This window comes from Aptenodytes forsteri, unplaced genomic scaffold (assembly GCF_000699145.1).
Source record: "Aptenodytes forsteri isolate BGI_AS27 unplaced genomic scaffold, ASM69914v1 Scaffold113, whole genome shotgun sequence".
NCBI lineage: Eukaryota > Metazoa > Chordata > Aves > Sphenisciformes > Spheniscidae > Aptenodytes > Aptenodytes forsteri.
The window spans coordinates 277,603-295,403 of NW_008795032.1; the positions used below are offsets into that span (position 1 = coordinate 277,603).

The window sequence follows — 17,801 nt, forward strand, 5'->3', positions numbered from 1 at the left end:
ACAGCAGCCAGCCCTCGGGATCGGCCGTGACGGAGGTAGGCTCGGCGTGGGGAAGGGGGCACGGGTGTTTCTGCAGCCACTACTGGGACGATCCCCGCTCCTGGGGGATGCTAAGCAGCCCTTTCCTAGCAGGGAAGTGCCTTGGCCAAGTGCCGTGGCAGAAACCATGGCTGGCTTCCCGAGCAGCATCCCTCCGCCTGCCACGGGACGGTGTTGCCTCTAGCCAGCTCCTGGGACAGAGGATTGGCAGGTGGTGACTGGCACGCTGCTGCCAGGGACAGGCAGCTTCTCTTTCCCCTCTGGGATACTCCTGTTTCCTTGGATGGCAAGGAGTTATCTCTGTCCGGGACTCAGCGAGGAGCAGCCCGACAGGGCACAGCCTGCGTTTGTGCGATGATTCACCGAGTGCCCCGAGAACAACACCTGCAAGTGGGAGCCAGGCTGTTTGATAAAGAGCTGAACCAGGGAGGTGGGAGCACAGGCAAGAGACCAGGGGTCGAGAACAGGCAGAGGAGGGGAGCGAGAGGCCCGGCAATGTGTGCACGTCTTGCTGTGGCACCTTGGGGACAATCTGAGCATTGCAGTGGATGCCCCAGTGACTCCAAACCTGTTTTGCTCTGGGATGTACCCTGGGGAGATGAAGGGCCCCTGTGGGAGATGCCTGAGTGTATGCCCAGATGCAGGACTGCAATGTGCACGGGCACTGGAGATGCACGCACAGCCATGCCTGGGACAGGCAGCGCGCTGGCAAGTGGGCAGGAGATGGCTCCGCGGAGAAGGCTGGGTGGGGTTGAAGTGTGGAGGTGATTTTTGCCCTGATGTCTCTCTGGGTGCCAATTTCCAGCCCTCCCGGGCAGCGGGATGACACTGTGGAATGGCTCCTTCCCCTTCTACCCCGGCACCAATGCGTGCTTCCCCTTCGACACCACCCGGGCCGTCATCGTCTCCGTCTTCCTCTCCATGTTGGCCACTTTCATCATCATCCTGCCGGGGATTCGGGGCAGGGGGGTAAGTGGAGAGGCTAGGGGAGCTCAGCCTTCTGGTCTCTGCCCTGTGCATCCCACATGCCTCCTCCTTCCCAGCCTTGAAACCAGACTTTGGGAGCAAACATGCCCACAGGTTCATGGCCAGGGCTCTGGGATCTCTAGCGAGCCATGGAGGTGAGCTCCAGCTCAACCCAGCATGTACCCCCATGCTGGAGACACCAAACTCCACCATCACAAATTTACGAGGTGCCCAGATCTGAGCTTAGCTGGATTTCACTGTGAGCAAGCCCGAGTGATTTCACAGGAGTGGAAAAACAGGGCGAGGCTCAAAGACCTCGCTCCACCTTCCCTGAAACCCCAATAAAAGAAGGAGGTGTGCACTGTGCATGCCCCAGCACTGCTCGCGAGGCTCTGCGTGGCCAACAGACCCCGCTGCGAGCCCACCGCTCGCATGCTGCGCGCCTGTCACGTACTTGGCTTTGCAGCGGGGCTGGCTGAGAGGCGTCTCCTCCCCAGGGGGCACACTGCAAACCCCTGGCTGCTGCTTTTGCCTCCAGCTGTGGCCAGCTGCCAACACGTCCAAACACGTGAGGTTTGGATAAGTGTGGAAATCCCAGCTCAGCACTATTAAAGGGAGTGTCTCCATCCTCCTTCCCAGAAAGGGGACGGCACAGCTTTCCCAAATGGACTGTTTTGACCTTCTTGCTCTGCCCAGATCTCCCTGCTGCCTCCCCCACCCCACGGCAGGGATGCCCCAGCCACGTGTTCCCCCGTGCCACCCGCCTGCAGAGCCCGTGGGGTGACTCCCCAGAGGAGGGACAGGCCCGTTTCTCACCGGCTGGCATTTCTAAATGACATACTTGGTGCTGATGTCCCCATGGCAAAATCTGACTGAGACCTGTCCACCCCCTCTGCTCACCCCTCGCAGCGACTCTTCTGGTTCCTGCGGGTGGTGATGGGCCTCTTCGTGGGAGCGGTGGTCCTCAGTGAGTACCAGGGTCCTGGGGGGGAAGCTCAAGGATGCCCAAGACACAGGGGACGGGGGAGCAAGGCGAGGGAGGGTGAACAGAGCAGCCAAGTGCCAAATCCAGCCTGCAGGATGAGTTTATGGGGAAGACTGACGCCTGTCTACGTCTGGGACCTGGCTCCAGCAAGTGGTGGGAAGTGCAAGCACCCATCTGGCTCCTCTCTGAAGGCTGGTGGTCATATGTGTAAACCACCTCTAGGGCAGTCACCGAAAGCCCACCACCAGCTTCCAGGGGACTCAGACAATTTGGCAGGTGCTTAGATGAGGACCAGTGCCTAGACAGTGCCCACACATCAGCCCCATTGCCTCTGGGGCTAGGGACTGCGCTGGGTCTGGGGAGAAACCAACCCAAGTGGGGCTCTCAGGGTCACAGGTCGGGGTTGATGTTGGGGAAGGACATACAAGGCTTCTGCTCCTTGGGGCTCACAACCCAAGCCTTGCCCTTGGGACGGGGTAGATGATGCTCAGGCCATGGTGACCATCATGGCAGATGCTTCCAGCACTAGATGTCTTGCTGCCAGGCCATGACTAACCTTTGAAGTCTTCACAGCCATACAGTTCACCAGGGACTGGGAGACAGGCTGGGTAACAGCAAACACCTCCTACAAGTCCTTCAGCCGTGCCCTGGTGAACGCAGACATTGGGCTGCACATTGGCCTGGCGGGGGTGAACATCACACTGGTGGGTGAGTGCATATCACAACAGGAGGGGATTGGGTGCAAGTCTGGCAGCCATGCACCTGGGTACTGGGTCTCTGGGCCCTCGAGCCCCCACACCAGGAAGTCTTGGAGCTGCCTCCAAGGTTGAGAAAGGTCCTTAGTCTTCATCATCTGGCAGGAAACCCGGTGAATCAGGTTAATGAGACCATCAACTACAACGAGCACTTTGCCTGGAGCTTCGATGCAGACTACGACCACAGCTATGGTGAAGGCCTGGAGAAGGGGCTGCCCAGCCCCATCCTCTATGTGGCGGAGAAGTTCACCACGCAAAGCCCCTGTGGTGTGCACAGGCAATACCGCATCTCCGGCCACTACGCGTCCCTCACCCTGTGGTAAGTTAGAGCAAGAGGTCAGCCCTATCTCTGCTCAGTGGGGAGGTGGAAAGAACGAGGTAGAGCAGAGGGAGCTTGATGGAGCCACCCTTTTCCCTGTAAAGCCATGCCAAATCCTTGACTGGTCTCTGGCACCCACCCTTCTGCAGAACCAGGGATGCTCATGCTTCCTCGCCTGCCCATCTCCCCAGAGTCCTCTTCTGTGTCCTCTGCCCTGATGTGCAAAATTGCAGTTGGAGAAAAATTATTCTTCATTTAAAGGAAAGCAGATGCAACTGCGTGGGTCTTATGGTGCAAGGTTCTCTCCCAAGCAAGATGCAGAGCCCTGACAAGACCAGCCATGGGGGGGTTCCTCTTGGATGCCCAAGAGGGCATGAGACCTGCTGGTGGGGAGCGGGAGGGACCTTCAAGAGGGTGCTCAGAGGCTGTCTCGTGCTGTAAAGCTGAGAGCCCTTGTGTGTGTTGCGATTGTGGAGTCTCAGAGCATCCCCCAGTGTCTCAGAAGTCGTGGGAAAGAGTCACAGGGAAGAGTGAGTCTTGTGATTCCCCCTATGGACATAGGCTCCAGATCCCTGCCCACATCTCCTTTTTTATTTTCAGGAAAAATAACTAGCCCTGCCCAAGCCTTCCTGCTATTGAGAAGAAGTATTTCAAGGCAGGGATGTAGATGTAAACTTATTTTTCGTTATTTTTCTTGGAATCAGAACAATTTGTTAGGCTCACCTCCCCAGCGAGCTAAACCCAAACCCCACACACAGGGCAGGGCTGGCAGCTGGGTTCACTCCAGGTGCTAAATCAGATGTGGGCACGGCCTTTTTGTGCAGTTCTCCAAACAAAGGTCTCCCTTGTTGCCATTCTCCCTTTGAACAGGTGGGAACTGCCTGGGGGTGACCAGTTGTGGAGGACCACAAGAGTCAGAGAAAGAGTTAATTTGGAGGGACCTCCAGAGGTTTCTACTCCAGTCCCCCGCCCAGAGCAGGGCAGATGTCAAAGCCATGTCAAGGTGCTCGGGGCTTCGTGAAGTTCAACGCTGAATGTCCCCAGGAGTGGAGATCCCTCTCCACCACTGCAAGACCTGTCCCACAGCTCCACCATTCATGCAGTTACAGAATCATTTGTGTTGGAAGGGACCTCCTTAGATCAGCCTGTCCAGCCCACCTGCTCAAGCAAGGCCAGCTAGAGCAGGTTGCCCAGGGCTGTATTCCTCCATTGGGCTGTGGAGAGGAGACCCTGAGGAGAGGCTCCAAGCATGATGCTCTGTGCTCAGTTTTGTGGTCCTTTCGCAGGATGGCCTTTTGCACGTGGCTCATTTCCATCCTGTTGTTCTCCATGCCCATCCTGCTCTACGGTGGCTACATGCTCCTGCTCACTGCCACACTGATGCTCTTCTCACTGCTCTTCTTCTTCACTGCGAGGAACACCCCGAAGTGCCCCATCCAGTTTGGCCCAGCTTCCTTGAAAACAGAGTATGGTGGATCCTTTTGGCTGACATTAGCGACAGGTGAGTGCTCAGCTTGCTCCTGGGGCTTTTGTTCTCCATCCCTGCAGCAATGATGCTCATTGACGCCCCAACAGTGCCTCATCCCTTCTGTCTCCATGGCTGGTCACAGAAAATGATTTTTTTTTTTTGAAACGGCATACAAGAATTTAGGATAGCATCATCGAGACTGGGGGGAAAAGAGCTGAGCAGCCGGGAGATCTGAATGGCCAAAGTTATCTGCATGGAGGTGTGCCCAGAGGAGTGTCATGAAAGTCATGAATCACAGAGTCAGGGAAAGGCCTGGCCTGGAAGGACCCTCGGGGGTCTCTCTCCCAGCCCTTGCCCAGAGCAGAGCTAACCTCAAAGCCACATCAGCCTTGTTCAGTCTGGTGGTGGCTGTCCCCATGGCTAGAGATCCCCTCTGCCTTTCAGGACCTGCCCCACAGCTGTCTCACTCATGGGCAGCATTTATTTCCTTTTATCAAACCGGAATTTCCTATGTTACAACTGTGCACCTCCAAGAAGAGACTGGCTCTTTTTCAGTAGCAGAAGATGGCAATTAAGTCCCCCTGAAGACTCCTCTTTTTCAGGCTAAACAAGCCCAGCTCCTCCAGCCTTTCCCCATATACGGTGGGCTCCAGCCCCAACTCTCTTGGCCATCTGCCCCAGTTCATTGACTTGTCTTTTGTACCGGGGAGCCCAAACTGATGGCAGAGTCCAGATGTGGAGAGGGAAATAACACCTTACCTTGACCTCCCAGGTGATGCCACGTGCTGTTGGCCTCCAACCCCAGATCTGGGTCTGGATAGGGCTGGGACACAGCGGGGAGGAGGTGCTAAAATGTCTCCCCATGCTGTGCATCGCAGGGCTGCTGTGCCTGCTGCTGGGGCTGGGCGTCATCATCCTGAACTCTGTGCAGCCGGAAAAGCTGAAGCTTGTCTTTAACCTGGACGAGGGAAAGGGAGAAGAGAAGGTGCAGGATAAGTCCTACCTGCCAGCCGAGCCCAGCTCCTCTGTGCAGGATGTGATGATGGTCCCCGTGGGCGAGCTTTGCGAGGTGACAGCTACCCAGCTGTAAGGCACTGGGGGGAGGCAGGGCAAAGCCCAAGGACACCCCTCCTGAATTCACGCTCCGGTCCAACCCCACCAGGAGCCCAGGTGGGGGCCTCTCTCTTCCTAGAGACACGGCAAGAGGTGGGTGACAAGAATATCCAAGTCTGGAAAGGTGTCTCAAACATGACTGCCCGCATTTTTTTTTGCTGATGTACTCACCAGCAGCTGGAAGAGCTTTTGGGGTGAGGAGAACCCATGCCCCATACCTGGCTGTCCAGTTACAGGCACTGGGCTACTGCCCTTCCCCTTAGTCCATCTCCAACACACCCTAAGAGTCCTCCCTAAGATGCAGAGACTAAACCAGAACAAACTGGAGAGAAACCAAATAAATGCAGAAGCATGGATATGAACCAAAGGAGAAGCAGAGCCCCCCCAAGAGCACCCCAACCCTGAAGGCGTCTGAGAAATCCCCTCTGCCCAGGGATGCTCTTCCCATCAGCAGTCAGGAAGAGCAAGCAGACCTGTGGTCACCAGGGTGCCCTGTATCCACCACCTCCTCTTGGTCAGGGGTGAAAAGCAGGTTGGCAAGGAGGCCCACGACTGTTGGAGGTACCAGACCTTGGAGACATCCTGAATTTCAGACCCATCCTGGCATGCCACAGCTCAGGTTCGATGTGGGTCTGAGATGCACTGGGCTGTACATTGGGCTGGAAACATCACAGTCAGGGAGCTGGTTGGTTGGCTCCTGCTTCTTACAGTGCTTATAAACACCCCAAACCACGGCCACCAGCCTGTGAGTTATCGGTGCTCTCGCAGCCCTCTGAAAGGAAGACAAAACCTTTCGGTGGGAGGGAAGCAGAGGAGGAGATGGGAATGGAGGTGCTGTAATGAATTAGCAAGAGGTGAGCATCACACCCAGTCTGGGAGGCTTGGTTTCCTCCTGCTCAGCCGTGGAAATACACGTTTCGTGGGGCACATGACACTAAAATCCTGCACACCCAAGGTGGGTGCAGCCGCCCACACCCAGCTGCCAACATCTAGCAGGTACCTTGCCCACGCAGGGAGGGAGGGGAGGGAGCAGGTTTCAGGTTTTCACCCCTTTAACTCTGTGCAGTTTTTGCAACTTTTTTTTTCTGTTTCGTGCTCACTGATTTTCCCCTTTATCTCAATAAAGTAAGTCGGACCTGGTCTTTCTCTTGTCTGTCGATAGAGATGTTCCATCCCTCTGAGGGCTGGCAGGCTGGGGATGCTCTGTTGCTGTGACATGGTGTGCTGGTTTTGTCTGGGGTGGAGTTAAATTTCCTCCCAGTAGCAAGTACGGGGCTGTGTTTTGGATTTGTGCTGGAAACAGTGTTGATAACACAGGGATGTTTTCGTTACTGCTGAGCAGTGCTGACACAGAGTCAGGGCCTTTTCTGCTCCTCACCCCACCCCACCAGCGAGCAGGCTGGGGGGCACAAGAAGCTGGGAGGGGACACAGCCGGGACAGCTGACCCCAACTGACCCAAGGGATATCCCACACCACATGACGTCATGCTCAGCATAGAAAGGTGGGGGAAGAGGAAGGAAGGGGGGGACGTTTGGAGTGATGGCGTTTGTCTTCCCAAGTCACCGTTAGGCGTGATGGAGCCCTGCTTTCCTGGAGATGGCTGAACACCTGCCTGCCCATGGGAAGCAGTGAATGAATTCCTTGGTTTGCTTTGCTTGCGTGCGCGGCTTTTGCTTTCCCTATTAAACTGTCTTTATCTCAGCCCATGAGTTTTCTCGCTTTTACCCTTCCGATTCTCTCCCCCTTCCCACCGGGGGGGAGTGAGCGAACGGCCGTGTGAGGCTTAGTTGCTGGCTGGGGTTAAACCACAACACATGGCAGCCATAGGGAAGGGAAGAAGGCAAAGGCAGAGCCCTTTTGTGGTCCCGTATGGGGCATCTGACCACGGCTAGTCAGTGCAGGGCAATAAAGGCAAGTCAACATGAAGTAAACAGTGTATTGGAGCACCCCCAGGCAGGCGAGCAGGGGGGTTATAGGAGGACTTTAGTTCCTGGAGTGACCCTGGGCATGGGGAAGGTTTGATGGGAGCAACCCCCAGCCCAGCAGAGAGGTTTGCCGAGGGACCACTGTGGGGCAGGCCCTCTGGGGAGGGGGTGCTCGGACATGGCATCCTGCCCCATCCCACTCCGGATGGAAGAGCCTTCAGTGCGGACCAAGAGGACCCAACAGGCATTGAAAAATAGGCTGGAGCTGAACTCCTTGGGCTTGGGAGACCTCAGCCAGGACGTTCCCAATGGCATCTACCAGGAGATGCTTCAGCCTAGAGATGGACTAGATCCAAGGTGCAACAAACACCTTTTATTTGTTGAATTGAAATTCAGCCCTCATAAACCTTTGCCTTTCCCTGGCATTGTCCCCCCTTGCAGCCCAGCCTGGGGGGCAGGGGAGTGGGCAGCTCTGCTGCCTGCTAGATGGCATGGTGGCTGCATGCCCTGGTGCAATGAGTGCTTCCAGGCATGGGGACCACAGCCCTTGCAGAGCCCTAGGCTGTGCTCTCCGGGATGCTTACAGTGTTTGCTCCATTGCTGGCACTGACTCTCTGGTTAGATGCCAGATTCCCTGGGCAGCCTGGGCCAAGAGCCAGGGATTTAATGGCAATTATTTTATGTCTTGTTGTCCAACAACGGCTCAGTCCAGCCAGGAAACTGAGCCAGGACCTGTGGCGGACAGAGGAGGTAGGACCTGCAGCAGCACAACCTGGGGACTGTACAGCCACAGCTCTTATAGTGCATGTGAAGAAGCTGCTATGACAACATGTAGTGAGGCAAAATAATCATCCCTGAGCAATGGCCCTTGTGTGTGCACCCCCCTGTGGTGGCAAGGGAAGAAGTTCTCCACCTGTAAATCTCCTTGCAGGTGGCCAGCCCCTGTACACAGCCAGCCCCTGTTGTCCTGACGCCTGGCTCTGCATGAGACACAATGCGTGAAGGGGTCTTTGCATCCCCCATCATGTCATTGCCACTGCTCAGTTGGCCCCATGCAAGCCCTGCTGCAGAAATCCCAGCTGTCCTGTGTTTGCTAGGAAGCGGGCAAGACACACAGAGATCTGGTGTCTCTGTGCTTCAAACAGATCAAATTTTGTTTATGTTTTGTTTATTTGAGTTCATGCCCCTGTATGTCTGGTGCAACAGGCCAAAGCTTCTCTTCTGGTGAGGATGCTATTGGGGGGGGAGAATCATGCCTAAAAGCAGGAGATGAGGCTGGAGAGTGCCAGATGCAGTGGCAGAAAGGATGGGAAACCCCCCAGCCTCCTGTGCTTTCAGGGCACGGGGTCTGTCCCACACCAGCCCCAATAACTTGTGGTTGGTTGTAGCATCTTCGCACGATGCCTCCGGACCTGACATGTCTGGACATAAGAAAGACTCGAGAAAGGTTCCTCTTTTTCCTGAGGGAGTTTTGTTGGTTTAATCTTATGGCTTTTGTCCTGCTGCTTGGCTAGTTGAAGTCCTTCTGAGACTCTCCTACATCTCTCCGCACAATGCCTCCAGACCTGCCACTGGTAAGACTCGAGAAAGGCTCCTCTTTCTCCTGAGGGAGTTTTGTTGGTTTAATCTTATGGCTTTTGTCCTGCTGCTTGGCTAGTTGAAGTCCTTCTGAGACTCTCCTACATCCCTACAGCGTGCTGCTCCCCACAACAAGTGTTTCTCAAGGGCTCACCTTGACACATGCCAACAAGCCTCGTCCTTCCCTGGGGGCACCTCTGCCAGGGCAGCTTCCCCTATGGGAAGGATGCGTCTGCTGGGGGCTCGCAGGCAGTCACCTGCAGATAAGCCTCACAGCCCCCGCTTAAGAAACCAGCCCACAAAAATGCCCAAAGTGTTTCAAAGGAGTGGGTTTTTAATAAAGTTTTCTTGAAAATAATAATTCTTGCCCATAAGTCACATTAGTGCAACAGAAATATCATGTGAAAGAAATAAGTAACTTAACACCAAGGGTCTTTTCTCAGAAAGAAAAGAGCCAAAATACTGAAATTATGTCCTTTACAATTAATTGGACTGAAGCTGCCCAGGTCTCCAGCATTCAGATATGGCGATCGCTTTGTGCCAGCCCGTGGAGACTTCATCAGGCCGGTGGGTTTGGTGCCAGAGCCCATCTTCTGTTTGTAACAACGCAGCTTGATGCACTTTATTTCTCACCTTGGCTGGGTCTGACTCCTGGCCTCAGGCTTGTGTTTCGTGGTGAGCCCAGCCAGCCCAAGTGTGCTCCAGCTGGATGGGGGTAACTTCATTCTTCCCTCTCCTTCCTTTCCTGCGGCATCTTTTTGGCCCGCACTAGGCTACAAGCCTTACCTAATAAAGCCCAAGTTTGAAAGTGACAATAATCACATCACCACATTTCCCCCTGGCAAACTCCATCGCATGTTTACTCAGTCTTTATTTCTGGAGCAGCTTTTTTACTCAAGCTCGTGCAGCATCCAGCCTGACAGAGCCTGGGTCTGTGCCTGGCTTTCCTAGGTACATCTAAAGGTCTACACTAAACGTCAGTGCTTGAGAAAGAAATGAGCAGGTTTGATCAATGGCTTTTGGAGTCGTGGGTGCTCCCCATGACAAATCTCACCAGTGAGCTCAGCTTCTGGTGTGGGAACTGGCCATTGGAGACTCACTGCACCAAGCTGTGCCACGGCTTGGAGCAAGCAGGGCATTTCTCCTGGGACAGAGATCCCCAGGTGAGTGTGCAGCTCAAGTCGCCGGAGCTGTGAGCTGCTCCGATTGCGCCTGCCAGCTCTCTGTAAAGCCTGCCCTTTTCCAGAGGACACGGTCAGGGACATAGAGTCTGCAAAGGTACTTCTCGACAAGTACCCATCCCAACGTGGACTCGTGCACTCTTTAAAGGCAGTTGGATGGGGAAATGGGTCTCTGGGGACATCAAGAAGGGTTTGTGCTCTGCCCTTTCGGGCCCACCTTCAGCAAAAGAGTGGGAAAAACTTTCTTCTAGATGCCTTTGGAGTTGAGTTTGGACAGCTGAGAAGGAGACAGTCCTTTGTTCACAAAATGAGGGTTGACATACACTTCAGTCATCTCCTGGTACTCCTCTGCTTTGTCCTCATGGAGATCAAAGAAAGTTTTCAGTAGGTCCAAGTTGAAGTAGTGCAGTGCGACAACAGTGATCCCAGCCACAAAACAGAGCAAGCCTGGAAGATGACGTGCTCTCTGAGAACGTTCCTGTAAACACCAGCACACTTCCCACCCCGCACCCCTCCTCTGACGGCCGCCTGCCAGGGGACAATGCCTTCTCTTATGGAAGACGGCCTTCTACTGTATGAGGTGGCCTTAGCTGCTGTGCTGAGCACCTTAAAACCCAGGCATGGGTCTTAAAACCCAGGCAAGTGATCCCCATCTCCTTGCATTACTGCACCTCAGGGACTAAAAATCCCTCCATCACCCTTGAGATGGGGATGGTGCTCCTGCTTCTGCCAGCCCTCTCCACATCTCTGCCAGGATCTGCTTTGCCAAGGCACAGGCTGGGGCTCTGGTGGGCTGCACTCCCCGAGCTCTCTCACCTGCACTTGTGGGAGGAAAGCACTGGGAGTCCTGCACACCCAGAGGGACAAGGTGGTGTGCTCTGATGTAGCTTGTTGTCCTTACCAATCACTAGCATGAGCCAGAAAGATCCCCCATAGCCTGTGCGCAGGACTGCAGTCCCAAACTGGATCGGGCACATCAGGGAGTTCTTCACAGTGGAGAACGAGAGCAACGAAAAGATCATGAAGGCCCCTGTGACCAGCAGCATGTAGCCTCCATAGACTAGGACGGGCATGGAGAAGAGTATGTTGGAGATGAGCCAAGTGCAAAAGGCCACCCTGGAGACAAGAGAAGACTAATGGATGAGTTGTGCAAGTGCCATGGACTAGGATGCTCTATGTGAGGATTTCCATGTGGGAGGAGAAATCTGGGGTCCAGGTTGCATTGTATGAGGCCAAGAAGCTCTGTGGGCAGGCTGGAGTGACCCCTGGCCTCCCAGGCTGAGCAAGTAGATGTGCAATACTCACACTGCTATATCCAGAAGGCAGAAGCCCGCATTTCCTCTTCCCATTGCTCAGCCCACAGACCATACCAGCCTTAAGGAGGCCATGGCAGCCCACTCTAGACTATCTCAGCTCCCTGCCCTTCCACATGTGGGGCAGTGCAGACCCCAGAGAGCAGCACACAGGACTGGAATAATTGCAGAAGCAGGCATAAGTCATTTGCAGCAGCTCTGAACTTGTCTCAGAAGCTGGGTGACAGGGGAAGCTTTCAGCTATGGATCGGGAGCTCCATGGTACCACCAGGCCCCTCTCCCAGCTCCTGCATCCCTGCTCTCAAACCCAGTGCAGGGGAACAGCGCTGCAATGGTCCTTGCCCTTCACAACCCATGGTAGAGGGGAGCATCTCCTGACAGCCCTGGAGCAGCTCTCCCTTAGCCCAGAGGAGCAGTAACATGTCACTGCCCAGCAGATCCAACTAAAGAGTCAAGATCAACCCCACAATAACAGCATCATCAGCTTCTCCTCATTTGGTCCCACTCCCAAACATTAAATACCCTTACAGATGGGGATGGGAGAATTCTGCACATGCCCACGGGCTTCTCTGGGCCACCAAGGACAGCAGCTTCAACTCCCTCCATGGGGATGGACCCCTGCCATCATCACCACATCACGGCAGGGATCTGTACCATGTTCCTCTCTCCTGTGCCCAGCCCTGGTGAAGTTGACCAGCAGAGACAACCAGGACCATCCCTCTTATCTGCTCACCCCAAGGTGCCTACAGGGCCACTGGTTTGACCGCAGACCTTGCACATGGCTTTCCTCCTGGGAAGGGTAGCAGAGCCTTTCCTATGTCCTTGCATCTCCCCTGCCTGCACCAGGAGAGAAAGGCTCACCAGAGAGTGGCCGATGCGTAGTGGCTGGAGATGCGGTACTGCCTGTGCATGCTGCAGGGGCTTTGCGTGGTGAACTTCTCCGCCACATAGAGGATAGGGCTGGGCAGCCCCCTCTCCAGCCCTTCACTGTAGCTCTGGTCATAGTCTGCATTGAAGCTCCAGGCAAAGTGCTCGTTGTAGTCGATGGTCTCGTTGACCTGATTCACCGGGTTTCCTGTTGGAGGGAGAAGACTCAGGTCCTGCTGTGTCGCAGCAGCCTGGGTGCTGCCAGCTAGGAGCACGGGCACACCAGGGACAGCAGGGTCCCAGGAGCAGCCACGCAGACCAAGGCCACCCATAGAGCACTTGGAGATCTCCTGGGGCCGTGGCCACTCCAGAGCTGCAGACAGGGACATCAGACTCACCCATGAGTGTGACGTTCACCCCCGCCAGGCCAACATGCAGCCCAACGTCCACGTTCACCAGGGCACGGCTGAAGGACTTGTAGGAGGTGTTTGCCTTCACCCAGCCGGTCTCCCAGTCCCCCGTGAACTGGACAACTGTCAAGAAAAGTAAAGCTGGGGTTAAAGAGGGGTCGGTCTCAGGCTTCGTTGTGCTTAAGGGGGATCACAGGCAAGCACAAATGGCGGTGTTCCCACTGTGGCACTGCAAGGGAGTGTAAGGAGGGCAGGAGAGCTGACTCAGCCACCAGGACGTGCCTCAACCAGCTCCCACGCCCTGGCGGAGCTCATGTCCTCCCCTCGCTGAGCATCCACTCCCTCGATCCGGGAGGGGGGGTGAGCTCAGATCCCCAGGGATGAACCCCATGATGTGACTCCTCCTTGGACATCCTCTCCAAGGCTTCCCCGCAAGCTCCCCACCGCGGCGAGCACCGCAGCCCCCGGGGACAGGGCTCGGAAATGAGGCCGTTCCTCTGCCTTAGGAACAGAGGTGAGTTTCATTGCCAAATATTAAGCTCCCTAGATCGCACTATTAGTGAATAGTGAAGAACACTGTCAAACGGAGGTGGTGGAGAGGGGCGGCAATTGCTGTCACAGCTCTGCCAGTCATTTCAGCTGGGGGAAAAATTTGAAATATTTCTGGTATATGTTTTTTGGTACAAAGTATCCTTTTCTGAAACACTTTCACTTTGTGGTGGGCTTAATTTTCCAGCACTGAGACAAGCTGAAAGTGAAGGTGATGATTTAATCTCAGGCTGAACAAGACCTTTTAAACCTGCCCGAAAATAAGTTCAGCTGCTGAATCAACTTGTGAGGGCACTGATCCAGTAGCAGCTCTGCAGGAACATTTTCTAGCTGCAGGGTCGAGTGTGCCCTGCTGCCGCCAGTCAGAAACCCTGACGCTGGCTTTAAAACAATTAATTCCTCCTGTGTGCCCAAGCAGCGCCCGGCTGCCTCCTTGTAAGGAGAGCGGCGCTGGATGGCTTTCCAGGGCTGAGCTGGTTAAGGCTGTGGAGCAAGCCCTGACCTCCACCCCTCTTCCTGGCACCATGTTCCCGGGCAGCTCTGGTGGCATCTCCCAGCACCTGGACATCCCCAGGCAAAGGGTGACCACCGCATGCTGGACTGGCCCATGTGTCAGCCGGCAGAGTCCCACGGCTGGTCACAGCCTGGATATCTAGTTCTAGCCTGGTCGAATCGGGGGTTGAGTCATTTAGTTGTGCTTCATCATCCCTCTCCAAGCAGTCTTGTAATCCACCCTGCCCTTCGCAGCAGGAGAGTTTCTTTGGTTTAGGGTCAGGGCTGGTTGCTCTCCCCATCTGGCACCTTCTATCCCCTCAGTACATCTTTCGCTTACATGTCCTGTCGCCCTGTCCAAGTTGGAAATCCCACAGCCTGGTTTCCACCACCAGTCCCATTTATTACAGAAGATTTCCTGGTTTCTACTAAATCAAATCCTCTCCCTCATCTCCTCCTGCCTTGCTCCCTGGAAGGTCTTTACCCCCCCCAACTTCTGCCCTGCCTGTGTTTTATTTTGACCTGCTCTCTCCACGTCACTGCAAGGCTCCTCTGATCCTCCAAACATGCCTGGCTGCAGTCCAAGCTGCTCAGTCATGCTCCCTCGGCACCGGGCAGCTCAGGAGGGCTTGCACGGCTGGAGGAACATGGGGCTGTGCAGCCCACCGGAGCTGGGGCTGTTCGACCTCCGCGGTGCAGTTACAGCCGGCAAAGCTCCCTCTTGATTCAGAAGTGACCACAGGCACCTCCAGGTGCCCTCAGTCCTCATGGCAGGGATGGGGAAGCCCTTTTGGGAAGCTGCATGACTGCTTTGCAGAGCAGGGGTTGGGCAGACCCTGCAGCCAGCCTCGGCCAGGCCACAGCTGTGACCACCAGCTCACATTTCCCAGACACAGACCCTGTCCTGGGGTTTAATCCTGCCCCCAGACCCACCCTCCGAGGGCTGTGCAGCCCTTACCGACAATCACCACTCCCACGACGAGGCTGAGAAGAACCCGGAGCGTCCAGTAGATCCTCTGCGGGGAGAGAGGTGGGACATCAGGCAGGGAGGAACAGCCCTGGCTGTCCACCTGCCTCACCCCAAACCAGCCGGGAGTGTCCCAGCATCCAAAACGTGGGGAGCAGATGCTTATCCCCAGGGAGAGGGGGTCACGCACCGCCCGTCCGCGGATGCCGGGGATGATGAGCAGGAAGCTGCAAGCGAACGTTAGGAAGACCACGATTACTATGATGGTGCTGACATCGAACACAAAGACCTTCCTCTGCTGCGGGTAGAAGGGGTAGACGCCATCAAAGAGAGTCATCCTGCACCTCCGGCAGCCTGCGGGAGAGACATGGTCACAGCGGGGACCCTGCACTGCCCTGCCTGGCTGCCTCGAGCCCATGGTGGCCAGCCCCAGCTCAGCTCTGGAATAACCAGCTGCAGGAGGTCCACCTCAAAACTCCCCAGAGGGACAAGGAAATGCGACGCTGCAAGGAAACAGGCAGGGCAAAATACTACCCCAGCAGAGAAACATGCCACCCAAAAGCCCTCAGTGGAGGAGAGGAGGTGCCTGGGGCAGGGGTCCACCAGCCTGGAGGGTTTGTGGCAGCCCGGAGAACCATGAGCTGCGGTCCTGCTGCAGCTTGAGGAGCAGCCTAGGCCCAGAAACCTGTCAAGCGGCTCCTCCCCAGACAGAGCCGGGTATTTCCCTCCAGCAGATGCAGCCAGGGCTTTCCCCTTTTTTGGCACGCCCTTAGAGGAAGCCCATGAGCCGGCAACCACTGGGAGATGCAGCCTTCCTCCAAAATGACAAGGAACCACTGAGAACATTGATTTCACAGTAGCAAAATTATCCCCAGCCAGGGGCCACCATCGCCAAGCAGAACAAAGCCCACCACCCCCATTTCCACCCCCTCTCCTCGAAGAGGTTTTTCCCCAGGAGCTGCAAAAGTACAATCTGGGGAGGGAGGACCGTTCCTGCGCTTGGTCCAGAGGGGCCAGAAGGAACCCCTAGAGTTGGGCTGTGGGTCCAAGGAGCACACAAGCGTCAGGAGCATGTCTCAAGGCTAAAGGAAACTGAGTTACATGAGATCAAATGGCAGACGAAGCGTGTAATTCCCATAGATGGCTTTGAACTCCCACCAACACTTTAGTTCTAACAATTACAGAGCTTCCCCCATTCCTGGGTTAGATCTTTTCTACCAAAACTGATTACATGCTTCATCCTTTTATTTCGCTTATTTAATAGCATCTCTGCATGTCACTACCCCAGGAAGTCTTCTAAAGTCAGGGAATACCAGGGCTAATATGACTCATGACCAAATACAATTTCATTCTGTCCCTGCATGGAGGAGCTGATTTTATTCTCATTTTCTGACAACAGTATTAATTGTATTTTTAGGTAAGATCCAACCCAGAGCAATTCAGCCACAAAAAAGCAGGTCCCAAATCCCTAAAAGTGGGTGGGGATTACAAGAAGTATCATAAAACAATTTACCTGGGCAGCTGAAGTCACTCTTCAATGCATAAAGCAATATTTTGTTTCAGAATAATTCTCTGTCCAGTAACCCAGATCATTACAGCAAACAGTTTAACAGACACTGGGTTTTTACAACTGGCTTACAACTGATCTAGACCTGACCTTATCTTGACTCTCTGCTCCAGACTAACAGAGCTATCGTGTACTTACAAATCTTGTTACGGGCTATTTTGCTGTAGCAGTTTTGGGCTATTTCCCTGGAAAGCCAAGCCCAGAGAAGGGCAGCCTTCAAGCCCCATTCCTGCTGTGATTACCTGGCAAGCAGGAGCTGTGATTGAGTCCCGATGCTACAATGTTGGACTGAAGTCCAGCCGCAGGGTCCCCAGCCCAGCAAACGTGCCCACAAACACTCTGAGTGGCTCTAAGGGAAGAAATAAATGAACAGGTTAGCCTAGGACAAGTTAAGTCTTGATCACTTGAATTCCACTGGTTTCATTATATCTTTGCCCAAATTTCATGTGAGATGCAATGACTGAAGGAATGATTTCCAAGCCTGTATTCACAGACAAGCAACTCTTCACAGCTTAAAACAGATCAACAATTCATAGCAACTGAAAACCCAGAACGTAACATGGAAAATGTTGTCTTTTTAAATCTAAATTTAACTTTCAAACAATATCAAAGGATGTTTGCATTTCCTCTACACTTTGCAACTTCTGGGAATAGTTTTATAGGTGATTTCCAGGGAAACAACTCTTTCTGTTGCTGTCCGCCCAATCTTCCCCACTTGATTACTCTGCACAGAAGACCAGCTCCTTGGCATTTTTGCAGCTTTGAAGTGGAAAACTGGTGCCTGCAGCTTAGGGCAGGAGAAACTGAAGTTGTTGCACCTTGGAAAACCTCTATGCAGAAGCATGGCTGTGGCCTGAGAGCCCCTGTGGTTTCCTCTGTCACAATGTATGGAGAAGGAAAAGACTGGAGACATCTTCAAAGAAAGATCAGTAATTTAGCAGAAATGGACAACTTATCTTTTGTTTAAAATGTTCTGGACTGGCAGGGGAGAAGGGCAAAGGAGGCAGAAAGTTTGCCCAAACCCCAGCAGTTCCTGCTTACAGAAACCCTGTTTTCCTGCCCCAGGGTGAATCCAGCTGGAAAGGACCTTTCGGAAGTGCCTGGCCAAAACCTCCTCACAGCAGAGCCAACAGCAATCCGAGATCGGGTTGCTCAGGGCTGCAGATTGGTATTTTCCATTGGAACAAGGGAAATCCTGTCCCCTGGAAACTGATCAGAGCTGCCCCTGTAAGGGGGTCAAATCGGGATAGGAAAAACCACCGGGTTAACTCAGGATGGGGATTCATCCCCCCCCCTCCCCACCCTT

The 17,801-nt window shown here is 54.5% G+C and overlaps 2 protein-coding genes across 2 annotated transcripts; one reads left to right on the top strand and one right to left on the bottom strand.

The window, feature by feature from the left end:
• Positions 1–861: 861 nt before the first annotated feature.
• Positions 862–5,622, top strand: LOC103896460 (dual oxidase maturation factor 1). The gene is made up of 6 exons (XM_009276316.1): positions 862–1,008; positions 1,915–1,972; positions 2,564–2,698; positions 2,851–3,064; positions 4,351–4,565; positions 5,411–5,622. Exons 1-6 carry the CDS (start codon positions 862–864, stop codon positions 5,620–5,622), a joined length of 981 nt encoding a protein of 326 aa, XP_009274591.1.
• A 4,955-nt stretch (positions 5,623–10,577) lies between these two features.
• DUOXA2 (dual oxidase maturation factor 2) lies at positions 10,578–15,265 on the bottom strand. Its single transcript, XM_009276332.1, has 6 exons — positions 15,119–15,265; positions 14,920–14,977; positions 12,909–13,043; positions 12,505–12,718; positions 11,232–11,446; positions 10,578–10,777 (listed from the first exon to the last, which is right to left on the bottom strand). The coding sequence occupies exons 1-6, from the start codon at positions 15,263–15,265 to the stop codon at positions 10,578–10,580; spliced, it is 969 nt and encodes a 322-aa protein (XP_009274607.1).
• Positions 15,266–17,801: the final 2,536 nt, after the last annotated feature.

What these genes read in the sequence shown, in the direction of transcription:
- LOC103896460 (XM_009276316.1), top strand. Translation starts at nt 862, where the DNA reads ATGACACTGTGGAATGGCTCCTTCCCCTTCTACCCCGGCACCAATGCG. An exon ending in CGGGGATTCGGGGCAGGGGG is followed by an intron (nt 1,009 to 1,914) that starts GTAAGTGGAGAG and finishes CACCCCTCGCAG; the next exon opens with CGACTCTTCTGGTTCCTGCG. An exon ending in TTGGCTGACATTAGCGACAG is followed by an intron (nt 4,566 to 5,410) that starts GTGAGTGCTCAG and finishes TGTGCATCGCAG; the next exon opens with GGCTGCTGTGCCTGCTGCTG.
- DUOXA2 (XM_009276332.1), bottom strand. Translation starts at nt 15,265, where the DNA reads ATGACTCTCTTTGATGGCGTCTACCCCTTCTACCCGCAGCAGAGGAAG. An exon ending in CCGGCATCCGCGGACGGGCG is followed by an intron (nt 14,978 to 15,118) that starts GTGCGTGACCCC and finishes CTCTCCCCGCAG; the next exon opens with AGGATCTACTGGACGCTCCG. An exon ending in CGTGGGAGTGGTGATTGTCG is followed by an intron (nt 13,044 to 14,919) that starts GTAAGGGCTGCA and finishes TTTTCTTGACAG; the next exon opens with TTGTCCAGTTCACGGGGGAC.